Source organism: Protopterus annectens, chromosome 2.part1, assembly GCF_019279795.1.
Source record: "Protopterus annectens isolate FY-2018-M chromosome 2.part1, PAN1.0, whole genome shotgun sequence".
Lineage (NCBI taxonomy): Eukaryota > Metazoa > Chordata > Ceratodontiformes > Protopteridae > Protopterus > Protopterus annectens.
Genome location: NC_056729.1, coordinates 679011883 through 679034123, shown reverse-complemented (window position 1 = coordinate 679034123; position 22241 = coordinate 679011883). Strand labels below are relative to the sequence as shown.

General features: G+C 39.9%; 1 protein-coding gene across 3 annotated transcripts in view; it reads left to right on the top strand.

Moving 5' to 3' along the window:
- MTUS1 (microtubule associated scaffold protein 1) overlaps positions 1–22241 on the top strand; it is a 2531455-nt gene that overhangs the window by 2154418 nt on the left and 354796 nt on the right. For all 3 annotated transcript variants that reach the window (XM_044062416.1, XM_044062417.1, XM_044062418.1), the window contains one exon: positions 8186–8400. In XM_044062416.1, the coding sequence (XP_043918351.1) occupies positions 8186–8400 (215 nt within the window). The remainder of the gene's footprint in view (positions 1–8185; positions 8401–22241) is intronic.

Below are 22241 nucleotides of genomic sequence, written 5' to 3'. Positions count from 1 at the left end.
TATGTGTAGATCAGTGTGTGTGTGTTTGTATATACCTTTAATAAGCTATCCAAGGTCTTGCACAACTGTATAAATACTGAGCACGTGCAGTCTGACTGCCATTTTGTAGTTAGCTGTTGACATGTAAGCATGTATGTAAGCAAGCTTTGTATGCAAACTAGTTTGTTCTTATTTAATGATGCTGCTGTCTATGCTGATGTGTTTGTATGCATTAAAGCATCTGAACAAAACGCCAAGCCTTCTTGTTACATGTGTTAGAGACGAACAAGCGACATGGTGGCAGAAGTGTAATGTCTAAAGGACATGGTATTATAAGTAGCATATCTAAGGGGCATAAAGTCAAAAGTGGATTGGCTAAGATGACTTATGGCCCTTGTTTAGATGCTGGTGGAATGTACAAGATTGGATCATGCCCAAATGTGTAAACTTCACAAAACAGGTCAGAAACGAATTTCAGGTATTAAAACTTGGTAAGCACTATTTGTTTGCATATAGTAAGAAACAGGGTATACAGAGCTTTCTAAATATTCTCATAAACAGATATGTACTATATTGCTAAAGATATTCTTATTACTACGGTAAATGTTGAAATAGTCTGAATTGCATAAAACGAATAAAATAAAGGAAAATGGCCGCATTTACTCAAAGCATGTGTATTTTTTGGATTAAGCAAAGGTATCCGAGTCATTTGGATTAAGCAAAGGTATCCGAGTCATCAGAAGTGTATGAAGTGTTTGCATGTTTGTGCAGTGTTACAGTAAAGTTATTTCGCAAACTGTGGCCATTACAAGGCATAATTCACAGAGTGCAGCCATTACAGAGGATTTTTCACAAAATAAAGTATTTTGAAGAGTTTTTATTGTGTATTTAAATGTTGTTACAAGCTCGCAGTACTGTTTGTTTGTACATAATTATAAGGGCCATATTTTCAATGTGTGTATACTTTGTGGGCATGGCAGCTGGATTTCAAAAACCCAGTGCACTTCTGTTTGATAGTAATATTGCTGAGAACTGCAGAGTGTTTGAGCAAGTGTGCATTTTCATACATTCTGCTTAATTTAGCTGTGTCAAAAGCTATAGAAAGGGATAACTCATTTGTGTATGCATCTGCTATCTATACAGGAGAGGGAGAAAACCTTCATATTGTACAGGCTGAGTCAAGGGAGGCCCTAGAGTGCTTAAAACTTAAATTTAGAGAAATGTGCAACCCCCAGACAAATTTTACAATGGAATGGCACTTATTTTACACAAGTGATGAAAAGCCAGGTGTCAGTTTTGTAGCATATATGTCTGATCTGAGAAATAAAACAACGTGCAGATTTGGTGACGTAAGTGATGATTAAATAAAAGAGACTTTATGTGGTATAAAAGACAATGCTGTGAGAAAGAGTTTGCTTTGTGACAGTGATTTAACATTGAATAAGGCCTTTGAAATTTGTCAGATATACGAGCTCACAGAAAAGCACACAAATATGCTTACAAATGAGAATAGCTCTAGAAGGCATAGTGATAAAGCTCATGTTGATAGTATGCAGCACGTGGTTAAAAGAAACTGGCCCAAGCAAATGGCAGCAGCTGTTAACCCCCTGCAGCACTCACTGGTAAACCTCAGAACTTTCCAGCAAATTCTAAAGGTCGCACAGTCTCTGTGAACCATAAGATTGAGTAAGGAAACTCAAAGCATGGTCCCCAACGTAGTTTCATTGCCAGATGTCATAATTGTGGTAGAAGTCATGAATCTAAAAGGGAAAAATGTTTAGCTTTTGGTCAACAATGCCACAAATGTAATAAATGGAATCATTTCAAAAGATTTTGTAAATCAGAAGGCCCATATTATTTTATTAACAGGGAACATTTCAAGAAACAAGTTGATCAGTTAGACTGCTAATTCTATTCTTTATGTTGATGGTGTGTCACTGCTTCATGGAACGATCAATGCAGTAGATTTAAGGGCAAAGAATGATGTATTTTGTACTGTTCATATAAATAGCAAACCCATAGAGCTCTAAGTGCAATGTAATGTCGGCAGAAACATTTGCTAGTTTGTGTAAGGATGAAAGGCTTGATTTGGCAAAGTGTGTGAAGCTTGTTGTTTATGGAGGTGAAGAAATTCAAACCGAATTCTCAGTAGTGCTTTCATGCTTCTCTCTGCTGGAAGAAGCTACGACTTGTTTTATGTGGACAAGAGGCACGTCCAGTCATTATTAGGGCTCAGAGACAGTTTGAAATGGGACTGCTTTCATTTAATAAGGAAGTCCACCCAAATTAGCTTAAAAGACCATTACTCAAATTTGCCAGTGCATTTTTTCTATCTATGGTGATCTTTTTCTGGACAAACTAGGCAAACGTCCAGCTGTGTACTCGAAGACCCAGAGGTCAGTTCAGTTATCAGGCCAGCACGAAAAGTTCCAACAACCATGCACGACAGAGTTATAGCAAAGCTAGATAAAATGGTGCGACAAGTGTCATTTGTCCAGTTGCAACTCCAACTTGATTGGTATCTTCCATGATGGTAGCTCATAAAAAAAGCTCAGATGACATCAGAATATGTATTGAGCCACAAGATTTGAACAAAGCACTAAAAAGATCTCATCATCCAATGCGCACAAAGAAGTTGCAGCCTTAAAGCCAAATGCCACTATTTTTTCTGTCTTGGATGCAGAGAGTTCACTTTGACAAATTCAGCTTGACAAAAAATCCTCTTCTGACTACTTTCAGTACTCTGTTTGGCAGGTACAGATTTTTAAGAATGCCATTTGGGATAAATTCTGCAAGTGAAATCTTTCAGCATGCAATGGAGCAACTTTTTTCTGAGTATCCTTGTGCTATTGTAGTAGACAACATAGTAGCAGGAGGTCACAATGAAGCTGAACATGACAGAAACCTCAAAGTTCTAGAAAGGTCACGTCAAGTGAATCTTAAGTTCAATCCACACAAATGCAAATTCAGGCTAGAAGAAATTACTTATGTTGGTTATTTATTTACAAGTACAGGCCTATGACAAGATCCTTCAAAACAGTCAGTCATTCTCGAGATGCCAGCTCCAGACAGTGTTCAAGCCCTGCAACGTTTTTTTGGCATGGTCAACTCCCTAGGCAAGTTCATTCCAGACTTCAGCCAACTTTCAGCACTGTTGAGAGAGCTAAGATGTAAAGATGTATCCTGGTCTTGGTTAGAGCAACACCAGAGAACATTTGATGTCCTGAAACAGAGAATTGCTAGTCTACCAACTCTCAGATACTGTGTTCACAAGCTAGTAACACTTTCCTGTGATGCTTCAAAATTTGGCCTTGGTGCAGTCATTGTACAGGAGGATCAACCTGTTGCCAATGCATTGAGAACTCTTACCCAAACTGAGATGAATTGTGCCCAGATTGAGAAAGAGCTTTTGGCAATTGTGTTTGCATGTTCGAAGTTCCATGATTGTTTATGGTAGACCTATCCAGATCAAAACAGACCACCAACCATTAGTCACCGTCTTGAGAAAGCCAGTGTATTCAGTTCCAGCCAGACTGCAACATATGATGCTGAGATTGCAAAAGTAGAATTTCAGTCTTGTCTACAAGAAAGGGAAATTTCTTTATCTTGCTGATACGTTATCCAGATTGCCCAGAAACACCACAAAACAGCATGAGAATGAGAATCTTGATTATCAAGTCATAGAAGTGAGAAATCTTTCTTCCACACGTCTTGATGAGATGAGAGATCGCACGGCCACAGATCAGTTTTACAAAGGCTCAACCACTTTATCAATCAAGGACGGCCATCAAGGCAGTCTAGTTTACCTCAAGAAGGTGCATCCTTATTTTCCATACAGAGATGAGATTTTCTCTGACAAAGGTATCATAGTGAAAGGTCCGAAAGTAATTGTTCCAAAATATTTGCAACCAGAGTACGTTACTGTCTTGCATCGTGGTCCCCCAGGAACAGAATCTACCAAAAGAAGGGCAAGAGGACTAGTATTTTGGCCTTGTACGTCACAAGACATTGAGAAAGCACTTTTACCTTGTTCATTGTGTAATAGTATGAAGCCACATCAGCAGAAAGAACAGCTTCATCTTAATCAGATTCCAGAACTACCTTGGTCGACAGTAGCCACTGATATCTTCGAGTGGAATGGTCAACATTATTTGGTTTTAGTAGACTTGCTACAATTGGTTCAAGATTGACCTACTTTCTAATCTAGCATCTAGTAATGCCATTACTAAGACAGTCATTTTGCTGTTCATGGTAATCCACACAAAGTTATTTCTGACAATGGCATGCAGTTTACAAGCCAACTGTTCAAAAGATTTGCTGAAGAATGGGACTTTACTCATGTTACAAGTAGTCCTGAGTACCCGTAGTCAAATAGTTTGGCAGAACACAAAGTGCAAAGTGCAAAACAGGTACTAGAGAAGTCAAAATGAGACAATAGTAATGTTTTCCTGAATCTTTTGAATCTCCGAAATATTCCTCTTGATAAACATAACATCTTGGTTCACCTGCTCAAAGACTTCTGTCGAGACAAACCAGAACCACATTACCAATCAGTAGTCAGCTCTTGGTTCCATGTGTCATGAACAACAGGTTAGTAAAAGCTAATCTGTTGAAGAATGTCTATCCCAGAAGTCCTATGATGATAACACTAGCAAACCACTCAGTCCATTACGAGAAGTGGTAAGGATACAAATGTCCAAGGTTATGATTGGATTGGTTTCGTGAAAAATATTGGTCCAGAGCCGAGATCGTACATTGTGGAATCAGAAGGAGCAACTTTCAGGCAGAATCAGAAATATTTGAGAAGTGTGTCCTAGCCTATATTATAGCACCTACACTGTGAGAAGCACTCTCTATCTCAGAGCGAGTTATCTGATTTTCCAGTTCCTGAAGAAGTTCCAGAGGACATTCCCATTCCTATTATGAATCCAGAAGTTTCTGATAAGAGCTGTACACTGCAGACTGTATCTTTTGCTAAATTTGGTCCTGTTATGTTACGAGATATGATCAAATCTCTTAACACTGCAACAGATATGAAGTAACTTTGACATGAACATTGTGTTTTGTTTCTAATGAAATTAGTAATACATGCCTATCTCTGATATCGTTTTGCATAAAGGGCAGTCATTTTAAGAGGGAGGATGTAAATCAGTATGTGTGTATATATCTTTAAAAAGCTATCCAAGGGCTTGCACAAGTGTATAAATACTGAGCACGTGCAAGTCTGACTGCCATTTTGTAGTTAGCTGTTGAGATGTAAGCATGTATGTTTGTAAGCTCTGTCTATGTAACTAGTTTGTTCATATTTAATGATGCTGCTGTCCATCCTGATGTATTTGTATGTATTAAAGCATCTGAATGAAACCCCAAGCCTTCTTGTGCGTGTTAGTGACAAACGAGCGGTACTGTTTGACTGTATTGACATGGCATGCACAACCTATGTTGTTGATGAGTAAAGACAAGAATTCCTGTCATTCCAAGTTACTTTCTTCTTTGAGATTGCTTTATGGGTTGTTCACAATAGAATACCAGAACTAATAGATTGACTACAAACCAATGCAGTTATAGTACATTATAATAAATTTGTATCAAATTGTTTCTTCTAGTGTCTCGTGTCACCTTCTCCATCTGTGCAATATGTGTTGCAATTAATTTACCTTGCCTCAGAATTGTACTGTTGAACCCAAAAGTATCAGATCTTCCTCCATTTTGGTCTGATGTCTTATTTCAACCATAATTGGGGGATGGGAAAGTAACATCTGTCAAGTCTTCTGTATGGTATTGGGCAGTAGCAATTTGAGGGTGCCTCCAGACTTGATCAAAAATGTGTGTGGATGGGTCTGCCAGCAAGCTGAGAGAGGCCACCCCTTGATCCTTTCCAGTGTCCATGCAGGAGCACTAATGTCATATGACCCGCCTTTGAAAAGCTGGAAACCGTCTGAAACTTCACCCTTCTCAGAAATTAAGACTCTTATGTTAAACTCCTGTTGTGAACCAACTGAAGATGAGCTCAGGAGACCCCCTCCCATGTCTGGCTTCTAGATTATTTCAACAGTTAATAAAAATGTGACTAAATAATTGATGCATATGTTATTGGGCAATGCAGGGCCTATAAGGAGATGAGCAAGTACCATTGGTGCTCTGAAACAAGCGGCCAGGGCCGAGGCACTGACATCAAACTGAAATTGCTGTAGGTGAAGAATTGAAAGAGGGGGGGACCTAGATACTGCTGCTTTGGGTCAGAGTTCCGATGGTCATGCGACTCAGGTGACTGCTCTCAAAGATCGGTTTGGGCAACTAAGGAATCATGTCCACTAGGCAAAGAATATTCCAGGATACTGTCCTCCTCAGTGTGAGTAATCCAGCTGTGCATCTCCCAAACATAGTCTCTGGACTGGAAAACATTTACTAGTCAAGGTTGATACCTCTCCCTCAGACATCCGAGAGGCCTTGAACAATGCAGGCCTATTTCTGGGAGGCAGGAGTGAAAGCTTGTTCTCCCGACTTTCAGGTAAAGCTGTAGCCCACCATCTCAACAACAGAAGGGTCTCTCTTGCTGTTCCTGCAAGGAGCCTTCTTTCCTTTTCTTTTACTAATTTGAATTCAAAATATTTAGTGGAAGAATGCAAATGCAGGATTTTTCCTTTCTGGTGATGACAGGCATCAAGATTAGGACAATGCAAGTTGCAAGGAAGAATTATGGACTTGCACGGTTAGGCCCCCTGGTATGTTCCTCTAATTTGAAATCTGTTTTAGTATGACAATATGAGCCTAAAAACAGGTAATATGAAACTGAATTTTATAAGCTTAGTGAATATATGGTAGGTTGAAACATGCCCTTGGTTTATGGGTAGGCACCCCCATACCTCTCAGTTGTCCAGAATGTGGCATCATACATTTGGTATGTTACTGATGAAATTTGTTTTTCTGGCAAATCATCTTGGACTGAAGTCACTCAGTATTGGCAAGACATTTGAGTTTTATTTCATATCCTTCAGAAAATGCATGCTAATGCAAAACCTCTTCTAGTAACTTTCTACATTTATAATATATACCATCTGTGCTTGATTTTGGGCTTTTGTTCTCTATTTTTGGCTTTGTTCAGAATTTTTGAGCTAAGAGATTGAGAGGTATATTTTACTAACTTGTACTCTGTGTTTTAGTATGATCCTAAATAGCGGTAATGTGAAGCTATGAACTTAGTGTTGGGAATTTGCATACATATGTTATAAATCTGTGACATTACTGCATGTTGTCGTGGTCATGTTGTCATCCCCAAGTATGGGAGTTTCAAGAAAAAGGTGCCATTTGTTGAGAAGGATGACTCTTGAACCCCTATGAACCTATGCAAGTGGATGAGTAACAGAAAGTTCACCCCAGGGATCACTCCAGTGACTCTACTAGATAGAGGCACTGGGAACTAACATTGGGTGGCACGATGCCAGGGCAATTTTATGGGCTAGTCTTGTAAAGGCTCCATGGCCTAGTGCATATCTATGAACCTGTGAACTCCCAGCTATGATGATCCTTTGGGATGGGTTATCAGTGTTGGCCTAAATTGATTTTAAGGTCAAGTAATATTTGCCATAGTGTTATAGTTTGTAGTTTACCAGGTAGCACTCAAAATCATGTATCCTTAAAACAGTGTTTTTTAAAAGAAAAATGTAGTTCATCTGACAACAGTTTTGTCTGTAATTCAAGAAAGGGACTTTGGTGGTTATGGCTTTGCACAACCAAATAAGCTTATGCAGTGCTTCAGCATAACAGAGTTAAAGTGTTGGTAGACTTTACTGCATGTGTCACCCACCTCTTTGCCTTTGGTAGTTGCTAAACTGGATATTCCTTCAGACCATTAACAGAAATGTGCTGAGCTAAAATAGCCACACAGTGGATTTAGATGCATGGAATTAATTTCTACATAGAACTTTACAGTAAAAGTGGTCTTGCAGTATGGTTTAGTGGGTTAAGTGAATGTTATGCATATGAGCTCTATGTCCTGTAATCCTGATTGTTGAACCTTGCAACCTCTATTTATCTCTCTGAAGCTTTTGAGCAAAGCAGTTAAGACTAATGCATCTTGGTCATCTCTAAAAACAATGACTTTGTATTTTGATAACAAGAAAACAGCAAATGCTAAACATTGCAGGGAAATGCATATTTTGCCATTATTCATGTCTTAACTGTAAATTACAATACTTTCTTTAAGTGGCAACTGTTTCGAACTGTGAAAAACAAGAGGAGGAGAAAGAGGAGCTGAAGACTGGCTATGAGTGTATGCTTCAGAAACTGCAAGAGCAGCACCAGGCACAGCTCAGTGAGCTTGATGACAAGTACCAGCAGTACTATACGCATGAGTTTGAGAAGCTACAGCATGCCTGCAAGGAGGAAACTGCCAGATTCCGAAGCAAACTGCAAGAGAAGGTCAGTGCACTGTTAAAAACCCAAGTATCCCCTGCATCACTCCCCAGGCAAACACCTTCTACAGGCTTTACATGGTTGTACATGTACATATCTGCATTCTCTACAATTATTGCACAATAGCACTGCAGTACGTAGTTATCTTACTGACTTTAGATTTCCTTGTGTGACCACTCTCAGACACAGATTTACTTTCGAGCCTGGTAGCAGTCAGTTTGTTAGCCTAAAGATTCCCAAGGCATAATGCTAAAGAAATGGGAAGGGGGCAGTAGTTCTTGTATTAAGTTGAAAATAGTTACTGTAAAAGTTGCTCTTCATAGTAACTTGTGAATGAATACCAGATGTGGAGATGTTTTGATGGTTAGTGGATATAAATGTGATTGAGAGGTTTGTAAAGCAGTCTGTACTCAGTGTAATGGCTGCCTTTCCTATATTTGTTGCTCATCATCCACGCTACTCATTTTCTTTCCCTTCCTTAATATTACAGCATTACCAGTGTAGACACCATTCAGGTTTTTATGTCCTACTAACTGCTGGCAGCTTAACAGCATTTCCAGAGCACTTTGTCCTAATTGGCTTCATCACCGTTGAGTATTTGATGAGTGGTCTGCAGGTCAGGGGAGGAGAAATATCAACTTCTTTACTCCATAATGAGGAAACAGATTGGTGTATGTGCCTAAAAAATCAGTTGTCTTGCAGTTCTACCATATCACAAAATGCAGCTGGTTGGGGAACTCATAACCTTGCATCAGTTTGCGTCAGTTGAGGAAAAACAAGCCATTAGTCATGATGGATTCTTAAATGATAGTACAGGTCTCTTGAAGAAAAGGATCAGCCCCAGAAATTTCAAAAGACCAGTGCTGTTTTGTGGAAAAGGTAGACAGGAGCAGACTCTATATATAGCAATAATGACAAAAAAGTGATTACACATTTGCAGTCCTTTTTCATGCAAACTTGTATGGCTTGAAAAAAATTAATAAAAATGTGTCTATATTAATTTGATTCTTTTCAGGCACTGAATATATATCCTTTTGAAATCCGTACTGAAGGTAAATGTGTTCTATAACCATCACTAGTAAAATGAAACTTAAAATTGTATTTAGATTCCTCACTGAAAAAGTTTGCATTAAATTTTATGCATTAGTCTAGAGCTATGCATTTTGGTATCCAACATTCCATACATAAGCATTTTAGGTCATGAAGTCAAACTTCAAGAAAGCATTTTTGAATCTCTTTTCATGTGCTGAGGTCCACGAAATCAGCAAATAAAATAAAAATGCATAAGTGTTTTTTTTTTCCACTCTCTCATTTTTAGCTGACTAGAACTCACAAACAGTATAGAGTGCTAAAATTTTAGAACTATTGTATTAATAGGAGAGTTTGTATTTAGTAATATCTTAAACTATTACTTTAGTAAGTAGTGTGAAAATTTACTTGAGACTAATAGCAAAGTCCAGATATCTTTTATTTTTGTTTTTTGTCTGAATTATTTAAGTCAATATAATAACTAGAGATGTAGAAGATAAGTAGTGTTTGTTAGGGAACGAGTAGAATAGGCTTTGTAGATTTAGTAGTAGTTTATCCAGGTCCATTATATTTTACATATCATATGTACACTAGCTTTGATGTTGTGTACTTGCTAATGATATTAATCAATGTAATCCCGAACTATGTTAAGGACCTCTTTAATTCCTGGTCCAGGGGTTTAGTGGGTAGGCACTGGAAAGAGACGGGAATTCTAGAATGCTTTCATAAATTGCACACACTAAAAACTCAACCAAATCTATCATATTTTCCCAGATTTTTAATATCTTTTCATAAAACTAAACTTTGGGATTGTGGGAAATAGATTCATGGAATATCAAGGGAATCCAAAACTTGAAAAAGAGAAAACTGTTTCTTCATTTATTTCTACAAGCTAAGGCATTTCATACTATTTCAGGAAACACATATGACCAACGATCAATGGACAGAAATAAAAAAAGAAAAAATGGATAAGAGAAGTTATAGCCTCTGAAGGGAAAACTAATAGTGTGGGAGTTGCGATAATTATTAAAAACCAATACCAGGATAAAATTTTAGAATATAAAACGGACAAAGAAGGAAGATGGCGCTATGTGATCCTCTCGACAACACTATATGATAAACCCATTATTCTTCTCAATATATATGCACCCTGTCATAATCAACATTCTTTCTTTGCCTCACTCTATCCTATATTAAATCAATACAATAACCACTATATAATCATAGGAGGGGACTGGAATGCGTATCAGAATCCTAATCTGGACAAATCAAGTCAACATAGAACATATAATAGCCAAGTGGCTTTAACATTAACTGAACTTAAGTATGACTTTAACTTATATGACCCCTTCAAATATTCTAATAATGCCCCTAATTCCAACAATTTTACATTTTACTCAAGCTGTCATAAAATGTGGTCCAGAATAGACTTTTTTCTAATCTCTGAAGCACTGATCAATCTTGACCCACAAGTATTTATTCATGCTCGGTACCTATCAGATCACTCCAAAATACATTAGGTTTTACTAACAATTCTGGAAACAGTTTATCACAGAAGGGATATAATTGGTCTTTAAATCCAAATCTATTAAACAAAAGGGAAATTATTCAGGAAATACAAGACATTCTCAAGTCTTTACTAGTTAAGATAGACGATCACCAACATACACCTGATATTGAATGAGCGGCAGCTAAAGCACAGATAAAAGGTATATTCCTTCAAAAAGCCTCTTATAAAAAAATTCAACTAAGGGAAGAACAAACTTTGGAGTCTAAGATTAAAACACTAGACCAAGAACTAATGCAGAATCATAATTCACAAACAGAAACAGAACTTTTAAAATGTCAGAAGGATTTATTTCTGATCCAAAATAATAGATTATCATTCTATGAAACTAAAATACTGGCAAGTTACTCTATTCATATACAAACTCCATCAAGGGCTTTATCAAGAATTATTAATCAATCTAAATCACCCTATCAAATTACGGAATCATATTACAAAAACAAAACGTATACAAAATCTAAGGATATTATTTACATTTTTGAATTGATATACGCCCAAATCTATGGAGATCAGACTGAATCACCTACAATTGAAAATTATACCGACTTCCTATAAAAGATTAACTTCCCAAAAATTGACGAGAAGCTCCAGAGAGATTTAGTACAACCAATTTCTGTGGAGGAAATAACATCAACAATCAAAAATTTGAAATTCCATAAAGCCCCGAGCCCAGATGGACTTACAGCAGAATTTTATAAAACTTTTGGCAATACGATTGTTAAAATACTATCACATACTGTAAACTATATCATTAATAACAAAATCAATGATTTACATTTTAACGCATCCAAGACAATTGTTATACTTAAAGAAAAATCGGATCTCCAAAACCCAGACAATTATAGACGTATATCACTTTTAAACATCGATACTAAAATTTTGACGTCTATTTCAGCTAATAGATTGAAGAAAATAACGAATTTAATCATTTCTAATGAACAAACCGGGTTTTTAACTTCTAGGCTAGCTAGTGACAACACCTTAACACTCCATACTTTAATCTCTTATTCCATTCAAAAGAATTTAAATATATATGCTCTTATTATTGATGCACAAAATGCCTTCGATAGAGTTAACATAAAATTTCTATTTAACATTTTACCCTACTTAAAAATACCTCAAGAATTCATCCTAACATTACAAGCATTATATAATAGCCCTTATACAATTTTATATATAAATAAAATGTTTTCTAATATAATTCAAATCAGGAACGGTACCCATCAAGGTTGTCCTTTATCCCCCTATACTATTTAATTTATATTTAGAACCTTTATTTCTGCATATTAAACAAATTGTATATCATAATGCCCCAATAATTTACGGTACCAAGATCTTTATGGCAGCTTTTGCAGATGATCTTAATATATATTGTACAACACCTGTCTCTGATACCAAAAAGTACTATCTGCGGTCGAAGAATTCTCATTAATATCAAATTATAAAATAAATCTTAATAAAACCAATATATTTCCTTTGAAAATACCTAAACCCTTTTCACTTCTACCTCTGATAGGGCAAGCAAAATCTGAAGAAAAGATTAAATATTTGGGAATCACATTCTCCACAGATAATAAGGACTTCTATCTCAATAATGTTAAACTAAAATGGGAACAAATTTTATTAGATCTAAGGAGATGGAATAAACTGAAATTACCCACATTAGCAAAGGTATCAATTATTAAAATGAATGTCTTGCCCAGAATGCTATATATCTTTAGATCCGTTCAAGTGTTAATCCCCATTAAATTTTTCAAACAAATCCTCATCGAACTTGCTAAATTTATATGGGAACCAAGGAAAACTAGAATATCATACGATACGTTGATGACCACGAAAAATAAAGGTGGGTTAGATTTACCCGACTTTGGAAGTTATTATTTAATTATAAATGCTAATAAAATTCTAAGAATAGCTAACTATGACATACATAATAGTAACTGGTCCCCTAACTGGATAAGATTGGGTTGCAAACATGTTGAACATTTGAACATGAATACCAAAGCTTTACCCTTTCTAAACAGAGATATCATTAAAACATATGCTCTAATGGATTATATAAAAATGTATATATCATCATTACAAAATCTCTTTAGATCATTAAATCTATTTCAGTATATGATGTTCTTACAACCCTTTCATAAAAACCCTAACCTAAAAATCAATCAACTTATAGACTTAAAAAACTTCCCACTAATAATAAATTTAACTCTACAAGATATATACCCATATCTGAATTATTCCGCCCATGATCTAAGACAAGAAATGTATCTCCCCAAATCATACTTAGTCATATTGAGGCAGATTAAAGAATTATCTGTTGGTTACTTTAAAGGGTTATCTGTTAATAAAGAGAATTTAACGAAATGTACCTCAATATGGCAAGCTCTATTACAAATGACAAAATATATAACGTCCACCTATAAACTGATAAAAGACATCAAATATCATGATCACCTTCTTGTATCGAACTATTGGAAGGAAAATTACCTTTGGTTGAAGAAAGTAAATTCATAAATGCAATTAAATTAACAGCAAAATCAATCTCCCTCCAAAAGCTAACTTTCACCCAACTCATGATATTCAATAATGCATACTACACACGCCTCTTGGGGCTTTGACATGAGTGACTTTGGATCCTACCTCTGCCTCTGAGCTGCTGTCTTGTGCGTCCAGGATTCTTTTGGCTGCAACAACCTTTTGTCATATCTGGGGTATTCTTCAGATGAGAGACGGACTGCCTTTGAGGTTATGAGGAGAGTAATGACTGCACCCCAGTCTCAGACAGTCTTCCCAGGATCTTCTTTCCACTTCTGAACTGGTGACTTTACCTTCTCATGTATCCCAGCCACAAGACCGTAGAGACCTTAGGCCTCAGGACATCCAGCAAGAGATTCCTGCCTCTTTTGAAACTTCCCCAGATTACCCCACTGAGGAGGTCCCTTGAAAGAGGACTTGCAAGAGGAAGCATCTTGACAGCACCAGAAGAGTTAGTCACATCCGATACTGACCTTGATGATGCAGAAGGGCTTCTGTGTTCACCTCCTGATGATGTCTCCTTTGGAGACATCCTGTAAATGTTAAAACAGAGAAGTGACTGGCAGTCCACAACCCCTTCAGCTGAAGAGTCAGTATACCTGAAGGCCTTTGTGTCTCATCCTTCCACCTCTTGGGTGACCCCCTTTCGATGAGGTTATCAATTTAATCTCTTGGAAGGAATGGGAGACTCCATATTTCATAGAGCCGACTCCTAGGAGGCCAGATAAGTATATCACTGTCCCTGAGGACAGACCCTTTCTTACTGAAGGTGTAGCAATTGATGCCATGGTTATGGCGGCAACCACTTAAAGGGAACTCCTGAGACCATTTCCTCTATCCATTCCCCGAATAAGGATTCTAGGGCCATGGATAGAGAAGTGTGTCTTTTCATCAGTGAACTTTGCCTTACAATCTCTGAACTGCTAAAGTCATTGTACTAGATTGTAGAGAGACCTGTTGAAAGAACTGACAGACTCCCTCCAAGGAGCTATAGCTGATGCAGTAGCAGATAAAGTTAATGCTCAATTTGCCACCCTAAACTCTGTTGTAACCTTTTCCATGAGGCTCATCTCGTATGTAGCAGATGGAACGAGTAGGGCAGTGAATTTAGGCATCTTTCTTAGGAGGCAGGCCTGGATGTGTCTCTTGTGATTTCTTGGAGCCCTTCAAGTCTTCCTTCATCAACGCCTCCTTTGGCTCCTCTCTTTTTGGGCCAAAGATAAAAGAGTTGCTCATCAGGTGGGAACAGGAAAGGAAGACCTTATCTGCTGTTGGAGTATGTTTTTCCACATCCAGCAGACCCTTTCTCGAAGGTCAGAGAGGTAGTGGAAAGATGTGGTTCAAAAAATCACAAAGGTCTTTTCAAGACAAAGGGTAAAATTTCCTCTATAGGCAGAGAGGAGAACGATAATGTAAGACACCACCCTTACTGCAGAGGAGGCCCGCAGAATCAGGGCTCCAGAAAATCTTTCTTGAGCAGGTCCTTTCAGCACTCCTGAAGGAAGTGCCCAATTGTCCACCTCTGGAGGCAGTTGGGGGACGATTGTCTCTGCACTTTCATACATGGCTAGAAATAACAGATGACAAATGGGTGCAGAACATAATATCCATGGGGTTGCATCATTCCCTTTTCCCTCCCGACTCCCATACACAAAACGGTTCTAGTTGCTCCACCCAGTCAAAAGGAACAAGCAGCCATAGAAATTCAAAAGTTGCTAAGAAAGAGTCATCCCGGAGGTCTCCGCAGACCAGAGAGGATTTGGAACTTACTCGGGGTTCTTTTTAGTACCAAAGAAAACAGAGGACTGGAAATCCATCTTGGATCTCAGCATTCTAAACAAATCTGTGAAAGAGCAAGTTCCACGTGATGACACTGCAGTCAATACTTCCATTTTTTGAAAAAGACAATTGGATATGCTGTATAGACCTTCAGGACACGTACTACCCATTTATGGATGGAAAGGCGGTCCAGAAGGCAACTGCACTTCTGGCTAGGAACCACTCTCTTCCAATTTCGGGCTCTGCACTTTGGTCTCACTTCAGCCCCCAGAGTATTCACCAAATGCATGGCAGTAGTTGTGGCTCACCTGAGATGTCAAGGATTCTGGGTGTGTCCATATCTGGATGACTGGCTCATAGCCAGTCCAATCAGGCATGTTCTTCTGCAGGCCAAGGACTACACTTTAAAACTTTGCTCCTCACTAGTAATTACCGTAAAGTACAAGAAATCTGCTCTAGAGCGATGTCAGACCTTGGTCTTCATAGGAGCAGAAATAGACGCAACAAAAATGATAGCAAAACTTCCACAACACTGAGTGGTAGATCTTGGATACTATGGATGAATATTGGTCAGGAAGAAATGAGCTTCTGCCAAACTAGTTCAAGTAGTGGGCAAGATGGCCACCTCAGTTGTCCTCATCCCCTTAGCTTGTCTCCACATGAGAATTCTTCAATGGTTTCTTGTGACACAGTGGTCAAGTCTAGAGCTTCCACTGAGAGACAAGATAATAAATGATTCATGCAAAAAAGGATCTTCTGTGATGGCTTCATTCTTCCCTGGCAGGTCAAGGCCGTCTCTTTATTCCTACCCAACCCCAAGCTATGTTGACCATGGACACTTCCCAGATAGGGTGGAGGTGGGGCATTATCTGGGAAAGACAGTTCAAGATGTCTGGCATCAGCATGAGGCCCATTTGCACATAAACATCCTGGAGATGCGGGTGGTGCTTTTAGCGTTGCATGCATTTCAAGATACCCTTCATCTGGGAATGATAGTTCATTCAGACAGCATGTTTGTGGTCTGGTACATAAACAGGCAAGGAGGAACCAGATCTTATCCCCTTTGTTGAGAAGCCGAGGGTTTGACAATGGGTGACATTTTCCAGCCACTTTCTAGTAGCAATGCACATCCCGAGGAGATCCAATGTAATAGCAGACAAACTTAGCAGAGCCATACTATGGCCTCGAGTGGTGCTGCAGTCAAAAAGTTGTGGAAGAGATCTTCCAAAAATGGGGCCAGCCTTGCTGCAACCTTTTTTGCCTCGCCCACGAATGCCAAATGCATCAACTACTTTGCCTTGATTCCCTCTCCAGGGGAGTCCCCAAGGGATGCACTTGTTCACAATTGGCCCTCGAGACTCCTTTATGCCATTTCACCACTTCCTCTAATTCACAAATTTTTACAGAAAGCAAGTTTGTTAAAAATGACTGTAATCCTAATTGCACCCCATTGGCCTCGACAAATTTGTCTCCCCTTTCTTCGGCCTGATGTTGAAGATGAACCATGGATTCTGGACCTTATACCAGACCTTCTGATTCATCTAGCAGGGATGTTTCATCGCAGTCTAAACAGCTTGGCTGCTCCAGTTCCACTGATAGCCACGTTTCCTTCCCCTTCCTCTCCTGTCAGACACATTTTGGTGCCCTCTCGTAAGTCATCTGCATGTAAACTATACAATGGAAAATGGAAGAGATTTGTCTTATGGGCTAACTCTAATCAGATTGACCCCTTTACTGCTCTCATTCGTTCTATATTATAATTTTTGGCTAAGCCCTTCAATGAAGGTGCTGCCCCAGCTACTATTAGAGTTCAATTGGCAGCAATTTCAAACTTTCATATAGGAGAAAATGGATATGGGATTATGTCAGACAGACTTTGTAAAGGATTCTTGAAGAGACTACAGTGCTAAGACCCCCATACAAAGACCGAGCCCTACCTTGGGATTTGAATTTTTTATCCAGTATTGTCTATCCTCTGTTTGAACCTTCTGCTACATGTGATTTGAAGTTTGTTTCTTGGAAGATGCTCTTTTGTTACCTCAGCAAGGAGAGTTTCAGCATTGCAAGCCTTAGCTGCAATATCTAACTTTTCAAAAAGACAGAGTTTCTTTATGCACCAACCCCTCCTTTCTGACCAGAGTTATATCTGAAAGTAACCTCAATCAGTCTGTTGAGTTACTGATATTCTTCCCAAATTTTCAGAATAAAGGAGAATACTTTACACCTGCTGGATGTTCATAGACAGTTATGTTTTTATATACACACAACTGCAGAGCTCAGATCAGCTGTTTATTTCTTACTGTAACAACATGAAAGGCCTACCAGTGTCTAAGGTTACCTTATCCAAATGGCTTTCTGAATGCATTTCCCTTATTTACAGTTCTTAAAACAAAACTCTCTCTGCACCTATCAAAGCTCATTCTACCAGAGCAATAGCTACTTCTGCCACTTCCAGGCTAGGCTGTCTCTGGGCAGTATCTGTGCTGCAGCCACGTGGGCAAAACCTCATACCTTTATCACTCATTACAAAGTAGATTTGGCCTCCAGGAGTAGAGCATCCTTTGGTTCTATGGTTCTGAGGAATGGTCTTCCATGAGCCACACCAGAATCGAGTAGCTTGGGACAAGGTCCCATAAGTGAGAATAAAAGGCAAGATTGACATCATCACATAAAGAAGTTATGTACTTACCATAACATTCCATGTGTGATGTCCACCTCCGGATTTATTCTCACATCCACCCACCATACCCCCTGCCTGTGCTCCTGGGAGACCGGGTAGTACTAATTAGGTATAATTGGACTCTAACCTCAGAAACCTCTAACCTTTCAAACTATGAATAGCTTTGCTTATAATATTTATCATGGGCAAACAAGATCTGAGGGAGTTAGGAAACTGAATTATGGGCAAGTTAGAATGCTCACAAGCTTTGCGGAGGGCCTCAGGCTTTTGTAAAATGGTGAGATGGATCGGCTCTGACCCACAGGTGAGAATAAAGGCAGAGACTGATAACACACATGGAATGTTATGTTAAGTACATAACTTTTTTGTTATGGTAAAAATTGGTCCACGCAGGCAGCCAAGTGTGCTGACCCTAACCTGTGAACCTTTTTGTAAGCCAACTTATCTTCACTATGTAATGCACTTCCTTCTGTTTCTGCTACTTAGCATGTTGTAAACCACTGTGATGACATTTTTGCAGCTGGAAGCAGTACATAAACTCACCACTCCCTCTCAGTTTGTAATTGCACGTTTCTTGGATTTGTGTGCGTTAAGAATCTGGGTGCATGACAGAATGCAAGGTCATCAACAAAAAATCTAAATATCAGCAACTTCCTAGCACTGTGACATAGGATAAAGTCCAGGTAACCTGAGTTTGAAAGTCTAATGGAGTTAGCAGGGGAGAACAGTGGTGCCAATTGTGACAGCCCTGCACTGGCCCAGTAATCAAGGACCCTCAATCCTCACCACTGGCAACAGTGAAGGATGTACACAATGGGAGGTTTACAAGTACACACACAGTAAAGTGCAATTTCTCTTAAGAGCACACAGAGACTACAGTCAGTCTGGGTCTGGTTTCTCCCTCTTTCACCAGATCCCCAATAAGACTCTCCACTGACACAACTACAGGGTTAAGATCTCAGCTGAGTGGCCAACCTATGACCCCCAGCATCCTCTGTTCAACCAGTGTTTTTTGTCCCTGCCCAAGTAGGTGAAACACACACTTGAGATTTGATTTATATACAACCCCCATCCCCCCACACACACATGGGAAAGACTGGCACAGGTTTACTAGCTTTGCCCCCTTCTGCCCAGACTATAAAATAGTTATCACTGCCACCAGCCACTATTTAACTACTATAAGGCCCTTAAAAAGGGTGTCTAATCCTACTGTGTAATGTTACTGTTAATACAAATGGTAGTTTGACCAAGACATGGAAGGTTATTTAGGAGTGACCTGTACAGTGTCACTTAATACATATGCAAGTACTCTAAGAGCTTAAATATGTCTCACAAATATCAACCACATGATGACAATACTCAGAAAACAGAGTTACTTCAAAGTTCAAAATCACAGGAAATATTTTAAAACACAATTGCAGGGCAGTCTCAAATAAATACAAAAAACATCTAAACTAATCTTTACTATATTCTTACCTATATCTAAGAGATACTATGCCCTGAGTCTTTCTTACAAGCAAGTGCAGATAGTGGATGATGATGATGAGTGGATGTTTCCAGGTCCAAGACAAAATGCTCTGAGACCCCCAAACCAACATCACATACCACTGCTGGGCCAATCTGGACAACAACACTCCCTGCCACCTAACCCAAGCCCCCAAGCCAAAGAGAAACCCAACATCTCCCTGCCAGAAACAGCTGCCAGATGTGCAGCTGCCAGGAAGCCACAAAGCAACAAAACGCCCCACATTCCAAACCCAGCAACCACCCCTCCCTCAAGACAACAGAGAAACCTCCAGCTCCAGACACTGTCTGCCGCCGCACCAATACCAACCTCCACAGCAAACTGCAAAGCACCCAATCCCAACCCATCCTCCTGAAGCCCTGCAGGCTAATCCTCCATGCTCCAGCAGGGCATGCCATGGCCACACCCCTGAAGCCCAGCACACACCACACAGCAATGCACAAACTGCACCAACGTTCACAAATGACATATGATCACACCCAAAATTCCAGCTAGTTGGGCTGGCAGTATTTAGGTTTGTCATTCTCCCCAAAAAACTTAAGCTAGTTTTTCAAGTGACCCTTGAGAAACATTGCTTGAGAGGGTTGAATATCTATGAATATCTTATTCCATTCCCTGTCTTGAGAGCCATCTGCGTTGGCATTGCTAACCCCACTGCAGTACTGCATTGTCATATCATATGTTTGCAACCCTAGGCTCCACCTTAGTAACTTGGCATTTTGCTGGATGGCTGACATAGCCATGTTAAGGGATTGTGGTCTGTAATTACAGTGAATTTCCTTTCATACAGATAAGGCTGAAGTTTCTGCAGTGCCCACACTACGCCTAGGTATTCCTTTTGTACAGCTGAATAGCATTCCTCCATGGGTTGGAGCCTATCACTGAGATATACCACTGGGTGCTCTTTTCCCTCTGAGGAAACCTAGCTAAGTACAGCCCCCACCCCATGGTTTGAAGCATCCACCTCCACTACAAATTCTTTGCTGTAATCTGGACTGCCTAATACATGGGGGTCCTCTCAAAGCTCCTTTAAGCTTCTGGAATGCCTGCTCACATGCTGGGGTCCACACTACCTTATCTGGCCTGTATTTCCTTGTCAGGTCTGTGAGGGGAGCAGCTATGGTACTATACTTTAGGACAAACTTTTTGTAGTACCCTCCATTCCCTAAGAATGCCCTCACCTGCTATTTAGTAACAGGAGCAGGCCATGCTGAATAGCTTCCACTTTGGCAGGTTCTTGCCTGATCTTACCACTCCCCACTCTATGTCCCAGGTAGGAGACCTCTGCCATACCCACCTAACAGTTGCTGGTCTTAATGGACGACCCTGCCCTCTGTAGTCTGCCAAGCACCTCCCTGACATGCTGAAGGTGCTCTTGCCAGGAATGGCTGTAGATGGCAATATCTAGGTAAGCAAGGAGAAAATCTCTGCTCCTGTTCAGATAAGATCTACCATTCTCAGGAAAGTCGCTGGGGCATTTTTCATCCCAAAGGGTATTTTTGTGAACTCGTACAAGCTAAAAGAGTCACAAAGGCTGACCTCTCTCTAGCACTGGGAGTCAAGGGCACCTGCCAGTAATCCTTGGTAAGATCAATAGTGGTAAGATACTTATCCCCACCCAGCTGTACAGGGGCTTCATCTGTCCTAGGCATGGGGTAAACATCCAACTGTGTGACTGTTTACTTTCCTGTAGTCAACACAGAAACTGGTGCTGCCATCTTTCTTTGGTACCAGCACCAATGGGGAGGCCCAGGGACTGCTGGACTCCTGAATTACCCCTAATTCCAACATTTCCTGTATCTAATCCCTCAGTCTGTTTGACTCTCTCAGGCATCCTTTAAGGGGCCTGCTTAATGGGCCTTTGGGGTCCTGTATACACATAGTGCTGCACCAGGTGGGTGCACCCTGGTTTCCCAGTGAAAATGTCCACAAACTTCTGTAACACTGCTCAGATTTCTCGAACCTGGGTAGGGGATAGGTGCTGGGACATTGCTGCCTCTTCCACTGAGGTGCCAGTTCAAGCCTCACTGAGGATATCCGTCACCAGATCCCACTCAGACTCCTCATGCCATCCACTACAAATACTCAGCACAAGGGCCTTTCCCTGTCATGGTAAGGTTTCATCATGTTAACATGGTACAATTTGTGGCCCTGCCTCCTGCCTAGCAGTTATACCATGTAGTTAACATCACTGACCTTCCTTGCCACTTTGTAAGGTCCCTCCCAAGCTACCTGCAGTTTTTGTGTCGGACAGGAATGAGAACCATTACCTGCTGCCCTACAGCATACTCTCTAGCTTGAGCATTCTTGTCATACCAGACCTTTTTCTGCTTTTGGGCTTCTGCCAGGTTCTCTTGTCCCAAGCCCATGAGCTCCCTAAGCCTTGTCCTGAGGTTTAGGACATATGCCACAACAGACTCTTTATGGGATTCACACTTGCCCTCCCACTCATCTAAAATCAAATCAAGAGGTCCCTTCACCGTATGCTCATACAGCAACTCAAAGGGTGAAAACCTGTGGATGCCTGTGGAACCTCTCTGTAAGCAAACAGATGGGCCAAATATTTGTCTCCCACTTGAACTGGTCTGCAAATGCCCGTAGCATCATCTTGAGTGTAGAATTTAACCTCTCAACAAGACCATTAGTCTGGGGATGGTAGGGGGTGGTCTTTAGGTGCTTCACCCCACAGTGATTCCACAGACAAGCCAGCAGGTCTGACATGAAACTGG